The sequence below is a fragment of the Bombus affinis genome, chromosome 6 (genome assembly GCF_024516045.1).
Source record: "Bombus affinis isolate iyBomAffi1 chromosome 6, iyBomAffi1.2, whole genome shotgun sequence".
Classification (NCBI taxonomy): Eukaryota; Metazoa; Arthropoda; class Insecta; order Hymenoptera; family Apidae; genus Bombus; species Bombus affinis.
Window position 1 is genome coordinate 10,912,841 of NC_066349.1, and position 12,908 is coordinate 10,925,748.

Genomic DNA, 12,908 nt, shown 5'->3' on the forward strand with positions numbered 1-12,908 from the left:
GAATATATTTGGAAATATTAAAAAATCAGAAGCGAAGAAATTCACGATGGAAAATTACAAATTTAAGGGGACGATAGGGATGACGGAGCACAAAAAAAGGAAAAAATTGATAAAAGTGTTCGCCAGACTGAAGGACATTTATCATTGCACGTCCTTACCGTGATAAAGACACGCATTGGCGTAGAATTAAAATTCGTAAATATAAGAAATCGAATTTTTTCCTTTCGTTACGTTTTCGTACAATTTATCTTCTTTTCTTCATAGTCGTCTCTTAACCGACTTAAAAACAGTGTTTAAAAATACTAACAAATCCGCTCGAATACACTCGGAAATATCCATCGACTCTTGTGCAGAGTTTCTCTGAAAATGTTCTTTTTTTAATCTTCTTTTTTTTTCATTTTGTTTCTTTCTTCTTTTTTTCGTGAATAATCTTTTAACGTTTTTAACATCTGCCGATGTCCATCGATTTTCATCATTGCCAGACATTATTAATCATTGAACGAATATATCTGTGACGTACAGGCGTGCAGACGTAAATTCTCGTATTTTACGAGACTATTTATCGGTGAAGATCCTTACGGATCGATGATCCACCATATTTGATGTACAGGAGCGTCCATGCGTCTTGTAAAAAAATATATGAAACTTCCACTTGTATTGGAAATTGCTTTATTGAGAAGAATTGCTACATTGAGAGTCGTTCAAATCGTTTCAAAGAAACTATTGGATTGGCAACTAAGTGATTGCGGATTTTGTCAATACCACCTAATGACAAAATCCGTAATCACTTAGTTGCCAAGCCAATATTACGTTGAGAAATTGGATAGAATTTTATTTTTATTAGACGATTATCTGAGTTAGTTTACCGAATCGTAAGAAATTGAAAGGAAGATCGAGTAATTGGCTCGTGAAAGAGAAAAGCTCGCGGACTGACCAATGTTCCAATCGCGTTGAACAATCGTAAAGGAAATGGAATTTAAGGTTGGATTACAAACCCTGTGCGGCCTACTCGCACTAAAGCACCGCCGATTAGCCCCGAGCCAGCACTCAGTATCGCCAGGAACAGCCAAGTAGTGGTGGAACGAAAAATTCGAGCCATCAAAGACGAGGGAGCAAACAATTTTGCTTTTATAGTTGTAAATTGCACGTGTTGTATAGAATAAAAAAAAAAAAAAAAAAAAAAAAAAGGAGAAGAAAATACATTCCTCTGGTCTTGGATGACTCGTTAGCTGCTTATTCTTGAGAAACTCAACCATCAGGACGCGAATTACTCAAAGTTGGATGGTATACGATCGTTAAAGAAATTATCAACAAGAAGGTACACATTTGCTCTACCAAAAGGAAAATTGACACAGGCTCGCCAATGTAAAGACGAACTGTTGTAGCATTTCCGGTTTCCAATATTTGTCTCTCCCTTTGTACCTGGCACTAGGAGAAGTGTAATTATTTGTTTAATGGTGAAACGTACACAAGGAATTGTAATTAAGACGAATATTAGGCACGAATTATTAGAAAATTTATATCAGAATTTCTGCAACTAATGTTCCTTTTTTTTTCTTTCACTTTGAGTTTAGTTTCTTCTTTGAACTGCATCGCCAATTTCTCTGATCAAACTACTCACACACCACCAAACGATCGAGCACCGCTTGAAACAATGACGAATTTTGAAACGGATGTTTTGGATGTTCTGGATGTTTTGCATGTGCGTGGCGGATGATTCATTCACAGTGGTTCAACTTACTTTTGCATGTATAATAGTCGGGCTGCTGGATGTTTGAAATTCGCTGGATATGAAATTCGCGAAACGCGGCATTTATCGAAATTGTCAACGTTTGCGATTGGCAAAATTTAAGATTTCCAAAATCTGGGAACTTCGTAATTGGAGGTATCCAAAACGTGAATTTTCGGAAAACAAGAGTTAGTACAGCGCGTGGAATTTTTGAAATTTCAGGTTTTTGAAGTTTCAACTCGTTGAGATCCGTTTTCGAAATTTTGGATTTCTAAAATTTTGATATTTCCAACATTTGAAATTGCCAAAACGAAAGATTTCTGAAATTTGGAATTCCAAAAATTGGAAATTTCCAAGACCTGAAGTTTTCAAATTTAAAAATTACCAACGTCTAGAATTCTTAAAATTTGAAACTTCCGGAACTTGGGATTTTCAAAATTTGGATTTCCAAATATTGGAATTTTAAAAATTGAAAATTTCCAAGACCTGAAGTTTTCAAATTTAAAGATTGCCAACGTCTAGAATTCTCAAAATTTGAAACTTCCGGAACTTGGGATTTCCAAAATTTGGATTTCCAAATATTGGAATTTCAAAAATTGGAAATTTCCAAGACCTGAAGTTTTCAAATTTAAAGATTGCCAACGTCTAGAATTCTCAAAATTTGAAACTTCCGGAACTTGGGATTTTCAAAATTTGGAATTTCAAAAATTGGAAATTTCCAAGACCTGAAGTTTTCAAATTTAAAGATTGCCAACGTCTAGAATTCTCAAAATTTGAAACTTCCAGAACTTGGGATTTCCAAAATTTGGAATTTCAAAAATTGGAAATTTCCAAGACCTGAAGTTTTCAAATTTAAAGATTGCCAACGTCTAGAATTCTTAAAATTTGAAACTTCCGAAACTTGGGATTTCCAAATATTGGAATTTCAAAAATTGGAAATTTCCAAGACCTGAAGTTTTCAAATTTAAAGATTGCCAACGTCTAGAATTCTCAAAATTTGAAACTTCCAGAACTTGGGATTTCCAAAATTTGGAATTTCAAAAATTGGAAATTTCCAAGACCTGAAGTTTTCAAATTTAAAGATTGCCAACGTCTAGAATTCTCAAAATTTGAAACTTCTGGAACTTGGGAATTCCGAAATTTGGATTTCCAAACATTGGAATTTCAAAAATTGGAAATTTCCAAGACTTGAAGTTCCCAAAATTAAAAATTCTTAACATCTGGAATTGTCGAATTTTGGAATATTCAAGATGATGTTCTTGAGATCTCCAAAATTTGATATTTCTACTAATTGGGTAGCTGCAAAAATTTGCAATTCCCAACACATTTGAAATTGCCAGAATTTGAAATTTCGCTGACATTTTCAAACCTAGTCGAATGAATTCAACTCTACATTTCGTATATTTCTGCAGCTGTAATTTTTTCCCTAATCGCTGTGACTAAATCATGCGCAGTGCACATACAATGTGCAAAAGTATAAATTCACCTTAATGACACACGAATGAACGCACTCCACACACACGACACTCAAATGGTGGCATGAGTTCACATTTATTACAATGGATTAGTTATACAGCACACTCTGATCATTTTATTGATGCTTTGTTCCAGCTATTTAGTACTTCAAACATTTAATTTCCAATTAGTTATTATTAAACTATGATAATCATTGTATTCGAAATCTCTAAGTAGTATAGTAATGGCCATATATTCATCAATTCAAACGAATTGTATTCGCTAATTGTAAATCGCATTGTGTGTGCTTGATAGCATTTAGATGATTGCTTCTTGAATGCTCGTAGCATGATGGATAATGAATAATAAACGTGTCTTGCAGGAAGGATTGTTTGATTTATGTACAATTTTCCTATTTTTCAAAGAAGCAGAAGGAAAGAAAATAGTTATATATTTTTCGAATAGAAAATTTTTATAAGAAAAGACTTTCTATTATTTTTTCTTCTTTCTTCTTTTTCCCTTTTTTTTCTTTTTACTGTTATAAAGGACTTGAGTGAGTTTGGCTATAAAAATATGAAGTTTTGTGTCGCATTACATACATTTCATTCTTGTTAAAGGGAGACAAGAGAAAAAGGAAGGGAAAGGAGGAAAGGAGTGAGAAAATGAAAAGCAGAGCGAAGAAATAGAAGGGGAGGAAGAGAAGAGAAAGAAAAGAAAAATGGGGAAGAAAGGAAGAGAGAGAGAGAGAGAGAGAAAGAAAAGAAGGAAGGTGGAAAAGAAAAGAAGCCTCGTTCGGATTAGTCAAATTACTTGAATTCAAGCGACTTGGAATAATTGGATTTGATGAGAACGATTTTCAAGTTGAGTATTATGAATATGAACCTGTTATTTAGGTACCCATTGTTAGGATATTACAGGCTGTTTGAATTCAAGCAATCTGTCTAGTCTCAACAAAGTTAAAGGGAAGGAACAGAGAAAGAAACCAAAAAAAGAAGGTAAAAGTAAAAGAAGCGTGACCAGGGAAGAAAAAAAGAAAAGAAGAAAGATAGGCAGAAGAAAGGAATGGTGGGAGATACGCAATGAAAGAAAGAGAGAAAGAAAGAAAGAAAGAAAATGGATAAAAATAAAGACATTGCAAAACTCGTATTAAAAATAATATTTAATGTCTCTCTAATAAAAGAAACAAAAATAAAACAGGAATATTTAATATGTCCGATAGAAAAGAGCCTTCCTGCAAGGTAGCCAATTATATCTTAATATCCACTGTACAAAAGGCAAATACTTAGCTAATTAGGTTGACCACAATGTACAAATTAGTCAAGGATAGAAACAGATACATAGAATGTAATTATCGAATCGCAATTAGCCAATGAATGACGCTTTTCTCCGTTCTGTTGTTACGGATATATAGAAACACCACTATGGCTGCTTCTACAAATAGCGCCAATAAAAAACGAACGGGACCTGGTGGTCCTGTTCCTGTTGACCTTCCGGGACATCACTGCCCTGAAGCAGCCAATCGAGGCGGACGACAGCAAGGGTGGCCTCTCCAAGTTCGCCAAACTCGCCAGATCGGTCACCAGGTCGAGATCTGTTCTTGTATCACAATTCAGCTCCCATCTGCCCGCCCTCAAGGATACCGCGTTGCCAACCACCGCGAAGCAATCACACTTAGCTCATGTAAGATATCTTACTGATTCCTTAGTAGGAGTTTTATTAAATTAGTTGATCGACTTATCTAATTTACAAGTTTCCCGTTTTCCATGGAAGGCAGACCTTCAGAATCGTTAACACATTGTAAATCTTTGTGGAAATCCATATCTTCACGAATAATATTCTATCTGCTTTTTCATTCCTTAATTAATCCTTGTAATTTACCTAATTATCTTTTAAGTCACTGAACTGTGGATCTTTATGGAAATTCAGATTTTTATGAGCAATATTCTTCTGCTTTTCCATTTGTTAATGGTTCCTTATTATTTTTAATTTACCTAGTCATTTTTCAAGTCACTGAAGTGTGTGGATCTTTGTGGAAATTCATATTCTTATGAGTAATATTCCCTTTTTCTTTTTTAATCTGTTAATTAATCCTTGTAATTTACCTAATTATTTTTTAAGTCACTGAACTGTGTGGATCTTTATGGAAATTCAGATTTTTATGAGCAATATCCCTCTGCTTTTTTATTTGTTAATTGTTCCTTATCCTTTTTAATTTACCTAGTCATTTTTCAAGTCACTGAACTGTGTGGATCTTTGTGGAAATTCACATTCTTATGAGTAATATTCCTTTTTTCTTTTTTAATCTGTTAATTAATCCTTGTAATTTACCTAATTATTTTTTAAGTCACTGAACTGTGTGGATCTTCATGGAAATTCACACTTTTATGAGTAATATTCCCTTTTCTTTTTTAATTTGCTATAAATCCTTGTAACTTGCCTAGTCATTTTTAAAGTTGTGCAACTGTGAATCTTTACAGAAATTCACATTTTTATGAGTAACGTTTCACTCCTTTCCAATCAATCGATTAATCCTTGTTACTTACTTAATCATTTTCAAAGTCATTGAGTCGTGTTTCTTTATAGAAATTCATATCCTTATAAATACAAATTAACGTTTGAAGACTATCACATGGATTATCATCGACCCTGTACATTTTTACATTTTTACTTCTTTAAACTTCCCATAAATGCATAAGCACAGTCACAGTCTTTGTTCAGTACAATCAACAAAATATTCAAGTTACTGAATATGCATTAAAATGATGAAACTCTATACAACAGTTTTAATTGCCAGAGAGTTTGGACTTTGAAATTTGAAATTTTCACAACTAATTACAAATCGATTAATCAACCCAAGAACAACTAATTAATTAACTCAATCGCATGCAATTCTTTCTGAACCTTTGACTTGGATCATCCTGCATTCTATCCAAGCCAGCGAAAATAATAAAAATAAATAAAGTAAATAACAATCATAATAACATTGCATCCAATCATTTTAGCTAAAAAATCCTGCCACTCTGTTCGGTAAGCTATTTTGATTTTGATTTTGATTTTGTCACTCGCACCAACTACCATTTGTATCCGGACGTGTCTGATGAAGATTTACTCGCGTTGGAGATTCGTTCCCGTTTCGAAGAGATTTGCATGGAAATGTTAACGGATTCGCAGGCCATTTGTACGTGTTCGAGATTGCTGGATTATTGTAATCGTCAATATTTAAATGCATGAGCTGTGCTGCGTTTATCGCCTGATTTCAAGCCCCTGAAACGTTTTTGTCAAAATTCAAAGCCTGTCTGTAAGCAACAGCAGGAGATAGAGAAAGAAGAGAAATAAAACTCGTTGTTAAATTGACAAGTAAAAGAAGAAGACAATTTTAACTCGAAAATCGAAAGGTAGTAAAATCAATCATTTAATTTTTCGTGAAAATATTCTTTCATTTTCTTTCATTCCTCTGAAACAATCACTTCGATGCATAACGCTAATATAATTTTCATTTTTCAGATGATGTCCTTAAGCGGCGACGTGATGCCGCAGTACAGACAAGAGGCACCAAAGACCCCGCCGCACATTTTGTTACATTACTGCGCGTTCAAGGCGATCTGGGACTGGATCATTTTATGTTTGACCTTTTACACGGCCATCATGGTGCCCTACAACGTCGCGTTCAAAAACAAGACCAGCGAGGACGTGTCCCTGCTGGTCGTCGACAGCATCGTCGACGTCATATTCTTCATCGACATTGTCCTCAATTTTCACACCACGTTCGTTGGGCCTGGTGGCGAGGTGGTGTCTGACCCCAAGGTACAAATATCCTCGCAAAACCAAACACCATGAAAAACCGGTTTGGTTTGGCTTGACAATTGATCATTAGCCCAAGGTACATATCTGCAGTTTAACCGCGAATTTTATAGAAAATAGGGTTTCTATAGAGAAAAGTAGAGATCATGTAAGTACGGAAATGCGTGGAGAACGAATAAATGTATTAAATACAATGTTATACTCCGACCGATAAACGTTACCTTTCAAATGGATAATTCGATAATTGTAGACATAAGTGCGTTAACTGTTATACTCGTCAAAAGTTTGTGATTCTTCGCCAGATTCTATTTTTCATTGTTTTAGCATAGAATCAGAGAAGTGAGAATCCTCCGGTCACTTTCAGATTTCATCGTTGCACACGAAAGCTCACACATTAGCAACATTATTCGTTTCTATGTAAAAGTTCACTTTGAAATTATCCCTCTTCTTGTTCTCTTCTTCCCTGGCAGCTAGCTCTTGAAAAATCTACGGATGCTATATATTGCAACGTTATCTTTAACTTCAAACTATGAAATTTTCCAATTCTGAGGAATTTTAAATTGTAGGATTTGCCAAGTTGGAAAAATGTCAAATCTCCATGTACCGCAATCTATTTTAACAATGTCATCGTATCAGAGGATAGTTATCGTCGAAGAATTCTCTAGATATTCTCAGGCATTCATCTGGATAAAGTTAAAACTGGGAATCTAGAGCATTGGTGAAAATTATGTCAAGTCATTCTTCTTTACCATTGTTTCCTGCCACGTGGCAAAAATATCTTTTACAACTCTTCTCGCCTCTGTGTACTTCACTTGCTTTCAGAACAACTCGTTACAAGACTTTGTCTAATGTAATTTTCCATTAAAACGACAGGTGATCAGAATGAACTACCTAAAGTCATGGTTCATCATCGACCTTTTGAGCTGCCTGCCGTACGACGTGTTCAACGCGTTCGACCACGACGAGGACGGCATAGGGAGCCTGTTTTCAGCTCTCAAGGTGGTCAGATTGCTTCGTCTTGGTCGAGTGGTTCGGAAACTAGACCGGTATCTGGAGTATGGAGCCGCGATGCTCATTCTACTGCTCTGTTTCTACATGTTGGTTGCTCACTGGCTGGCCTGTGTCTGGTACGTCACTTTAAGGTGATTTTACCCTGCCCACACACAAAAAGGTAACACGGCTGCGGCAGGATTGACGGCTAAATCAAACCTTAGACGTCGTTATTCCCCCCCCCCCCCCCCGATTTTCTCACCCTAACATTTTCCATCAAGTGCTACCTAGACACAAATAGAGATATACATACATAGACATACACACATATACAGAACATGTACACGTGCACACAGGATATGCCGTGCCGCTTTTACAAAACAGCATAGCGCTCTCGTTCCACTGGGAATTGTGAAAAAGATATCATAATCTGGATCTACTTTTATTTTATCCAAAAAATGAAACATTCCCGAAAGGAATCAGTTTGCCATGGCTTCTAGAATAGTAACGAGAGCTAACTGGGTCATCCTGAAGATTTGTGTTAGAAGAATATATTTTTTCTGGCATTTAATATAGTTTTATTTATTTATTTATTTATTTTTTAGTAATCGTCGTTATGTTCTGTACAATTTATTCCAACGTGATATACAAGATGCATCCGAGGAACGTTTCAAGACTATAGCTACTTCAAAGGCACTTAAAGACTGTATGAAGATCATCCAGAGATATCAAGATAGTATTAGAATAGAAGATATTCATTGAAGATCGACAAGATAATTTGAATTTGATATTACAATCCTTATGCTAATGTTCAAAATGTATCAAAAATAGTACCGTTAATATTAGTAAATGAAGATACCGAATTTCAAGGCAGAAGTACTTTTGTTCTAAAAGCTCGTATTATTCAGAAGAATTATATTATTGGTATTGGTAAACGAAGATACTGAATTTCAGCACAGAAGTATTTCTGTCCTAAAAGCTTATATTATTCAGAAGTATTATAGTACTGGTATTGGTAAACGAAGATACTGAATTTCAAGACAGAAGTACTTTTATGCTAAAAGCTTGTATTATTCAAAAATAATGAAAAGGTTCAGGATGACCCGATATCTGCGATATGCAGCGAATACAGGGCAGAGATCGATCAGCCACACAATCGAAAAAGAAAAAGAACGCGAAGAAACGTCGCATTAAAACTGCTGCTGCCTAGTTCCTTCACCTCGCTTCTTAATTATTTTCGCTTCTTCCCCGCTCGAAGCGGCATAAACGAAGTAGCGCTTCAAACTAACGTTGCCTCCTCTTTGAAGATGACGAGGAAAGAAGAAAAAGAGGGAGAGAGAGAGAGAGAGAGAGAGTACGAAAGAGCGAGTGAAAGAGAAAGAGAGTACAGAAGAGAAAAATATGGAGAAAAAAGGAGGCTTGTTCTCGAGTGCAAGAGAATAAAGTCGACGACGATGCTAACCTTCCGCTCGTTTCCTCGACAAAGAGCCTCCGTGTCCTTTAGACGTTCTCCATCGTCGAATCGACGATCACGGGAAACCACGAACGTAACAGGAGCTCTTTCGCTCGAAACGCTATTATCTTCTGTTGGCGAACCGTCCTCGTTTCCAAAAGAAGCTTCGAGTGTTTGACCGTGATCCTTCTTGCCAGATATTTTTTCGTTCCAAAGAATAGCCAAAAGAGAAAAAAGAGAGACAGGAAGCGGAGAAAGAAAAGTGGAAGAACAGTTACGAAATGGAAGCAAGGATAACGGTCAAGACTAAAGAGGAACGTGGAGAGAGAACGCTTTTCAACACGAATCTTAGCCAACCAAAAAGCATGCGTGCTTCTTTCACGCGTCCTCAGAAAACCCTATTCGCCTTTTATTTGTACAGGGTGTTTCCAATTTTTCTGAGAAAACTGCAACAAGCATAATGGGATAAAAGATAAAAACGTTAATTGAAGAAAATAGTTACATATTACTAGTTAAAATACTTTATCTTACATTTTTCATTTATTCATTTCATTTATCAAGGTAGTATTGAGATACTTGTAGATCCCCGTGTGTTTTACTTAGCGAGTAAAGTTGTACTGTACAGGCTGTATTATAAAATAATGAGCAAATATTTTGAATACTTATTCTTATCAATTGTCATAATTTTGATTTAATATATATTAAAAATGATATTATTTATTATAGTATTTTAAACAAGTGACAACAATAAATCTTCAATTTTCTTCACTTTTAACTATGAAAAATGTTATATATAAAGTTGTGCTGTAAATCTTTTACCACTATTTTGAAAATGTGCTTATGTTGTTGTAGAAGATTTAGAGATAGGACAATGCAGAGAATGGGTATAATGTGTTAAAAATGTATGGAATACTTAATGTAAAGTATTGTTTATAGTATTATATCTACTAGAGGATACAAATTTCTATCCAAGTTTTATTCCTTTAATTGTTCTTTCACGAAAATATAAATTCACAACTACATTTGTGCTTCCCATTTACGAAGATAAGATTTCTTTTTTTAATCATCTAATATTAATTATGTATTAGGATAATATAAGATTGACAACTTCGTAGAAAGTGCGGTTGGATTAATTTCCCTTCTGAAAGGCTCATTTGTAAATCCTGTTTCAGCAATTTATCCAGGAAAATTGAAAACACTCTGTATATTTCTATTATATTTTATAGTGTGTATTAGAGAATGTAAAATGGTAGAAAGATGAATATGACGAGAATAATAAGAAGGGTTGTTGGGTTAAAGGTACTCGATAGGAAGGTCGGACGCGGACAACGGAGTCCAGTATTCCTGGCTGTGGAAGCTGGCGAACGTCACCCAGTCACCGTACAGCTATCTGTGGACCAATACCAGCACCGCACCGGAACTAATCGCAGGACCGTCCAGGAGAACCATGTATGTCACCGCATTGTACTTCACGATGACCTGCATGACCTCCGTGGGCTTTGGCAACGTCGCCGCCGAGACCGACAACGAGAAGATTTTTACCATCTGCATGATGATCATTGCCGGTATGATTTTTCAATTTTTTCTTTTTATTCCTTAATTGAAGTTTGCGATACTATCTTTACTAAAATCAGATTATCTTTTTAAGGTATCCAATTGGTAATGAAATTCTTGTATCCTCAAGAGCGAATGTTGGGATTGTAAAGAACCTAACTCCAATCTAAATGGAGATTTCTTTTACTTACTAAATATTATATAAGAAATGTTAGATATTTTGAATAGTTCACATATTTTTGCCTTTCTACCTCTGTGACTTCTTAGTTTTAAAATGCCTTCGCCTTTCTCATAAATGCATCAGTATTCATAATCTGATTACCACTTTCAGACTTTTAGGGGAAGGAAATTGTGCAAAATTTAATTCCACAAATTTTCACGAGTTTGCACAGGGTGTATCGGTTTTAATTTGGAATACCTACGTCGTGCGGTTCTCTCACAAACAGTTTTAGACGTAATATCCGTTTTAACATACTTATCTCTCGGGTCACGACAAACACGAATTTGCAACTACTCTCTACTGGACTAGTTTGTGAACTTTCGAGCACCTTACAATTTTATTTGAAACTCAAAGAGTTTAAATCGGTGTCTTGCTGACTGACAACCAGGCGTTATCGTTTTAGCTAATTTATCGTTATCAAATTCTATTTGAATTGATCTATAAATCTGTAAAATTGTTTGATTGTTTGCAGCCCTGTTGTATGCCACGATCTTCGGTCACGTGACTACGATCATCCAACAGATGACATCGGCCACGGCCAAATATCACGACATGCTGAACAACGTGAGGGAGTTCATGAAGCTGCACGAGGTGCCGAAGGCGCTTAGCGAACGCGTGATGGATTACGTGGTGAGCACCTGGGCGATGACCAAGGGCCTAGACACCGACAAGGTACTTAACTATTGCCCCAAGGATATGAAGGCGGATATCTGCGTTCATCTGAACAGGAAGGTCTTCAACGAACACCCTGCATTTAGGCAAGCTTCGTCATTCTTCTTAGATTTTAGTGTATTCTTGCATAGAGATATCCTTATGTGGCGCGTATAATCTAACAAAATTTTTCCTGCAATTTACTATTAATTATATACCTAAGCCATTCGTTTTTGAGAAATTGTACAGTACTCATGTATCTTTTATCGATATGTCTTAATTTTTGTGATCCTTGTATCATGACTTGTAATTATAATGACTTATAATTAATATGTACAATCATATTTATACACTTTCGTCTTCAGATTGGCCTCCGATGGCTGCCTCCGTGCTCTGGCGATGCATTTCACGATGTCCCACAGCGCGCCAGGCGATCTATTGTATCACACAGGCGAGTCTATCGATTCGTTGTGCTTCATCGTGACCGGAAGTCTCGAGGTGATCCAGGATGACGAGGTCGTGGCGATCCTCGGCAAGGGTGACGTGTTCGGCGACAGCTTCTGGACAAACCCGTCCGTAGGACAAAGCGCTGCCAATGTTCGAGCTCTTACTTACTGTGATCTCCACACGATCAAGAGAGATCGGTTGCTGGAGGTGCTGGATTTTTATCAGGCTTTCGCCAACTCTTTTGCCAGGAACCTCGTTCTGACTTACAACCTTAGCCATCGGGTGAGTGTTTCTTAAATTTTGCTTCTATTTTTATTTTTATTTTGTTTTATCGATTATTTCAAACATACTTAATTTTTACAGATTAAGTGCTGCTGTTTGTTTATTTTAGATGTTAAATTCGTTTGAAATTTTAAATATCTTTCCATATTGTTTTAAATAACTTCTTTACAGAATTTGTAATTTTCCTGAGTTTATAAATTGCCAATTTGAAGCATCGATGATATCGTAAGTTGCCAATTTGAAATTTTGGTCCTCTTTTTCTCAAAAATTTCTTATTTTAACCTTTGATGGCTTAGTATTTAACTTTGATTATTTTAAGGATCGTT

The 12,908-nt window shown here is 35.8% G+C and overlaps 1 protein-coding gene and 1 long non-coding RNA gene across 10 annotated transcripts in view; one reads left to right on the forward strand and one right to left on the reverse strand.

Moving 5' to 3' along the window:
- Nucleotides 1-12,908, forward strand: part of LOC126917692 (potassium voltage-gated channel protein eag) — a 157,913-nt gene that overhangs the window by 122,854 nt on the left and 22,151 nt on the right. For 5 of the 9 annotated variants that reach the window (XM_050724864.1, XM_050724868.1, XM_050724870.1 and 2 more), the window contains 6 exons: nucleotides 4,596-4,864; nucleotides 6,689-6,988; nucleotides 7,859-8,127; nucleotides 10,728-10,993; nucleotides 11,675-11,960; nucleotides 12,219-12,582. In XM_050724864.1, the coding sequence (XP_050580821.1) occupies nucleotides 4,596-4,864; nucleotides 6,689-6,988; nucleotides 7,859-8,127; nucleotides 10,728-10,993; nucleotides 11,675-11,960; nucleotides 12,219-12,582 (1,754 nt within the window). The remainder of the gene's footprint in view (nucleotides 1-4,595; nucleotides 4,865-6,688; nucleotides 6,989-7,858; nucleotides 8,128-10,727; nucleotides 10,994-11,674; nucleotides 11,961-12,218; nucleotides 12,583-12,908) is intronic. The other 4 variants (XM_050724867.1, XM_050724869.1, XM_050724871.1 and 1 more) reach the window with 1 other exon arrangement.
- On the reverse strand, nucleotides 1,992-2,841 carry LOC126917723 (uncharacterized). Its single transcript, XR_007711041.1, has 3 exons — nucleotides 2,567-2,841; nucleotides 2,216-2,342; nucleotides 1,992-2,088 (listed from the first exon to the last, which is right to left on the reverse strand). It is a non-coding gene; the product is annotated as an uncharacterized LOC126917723 (long non-coding RNA).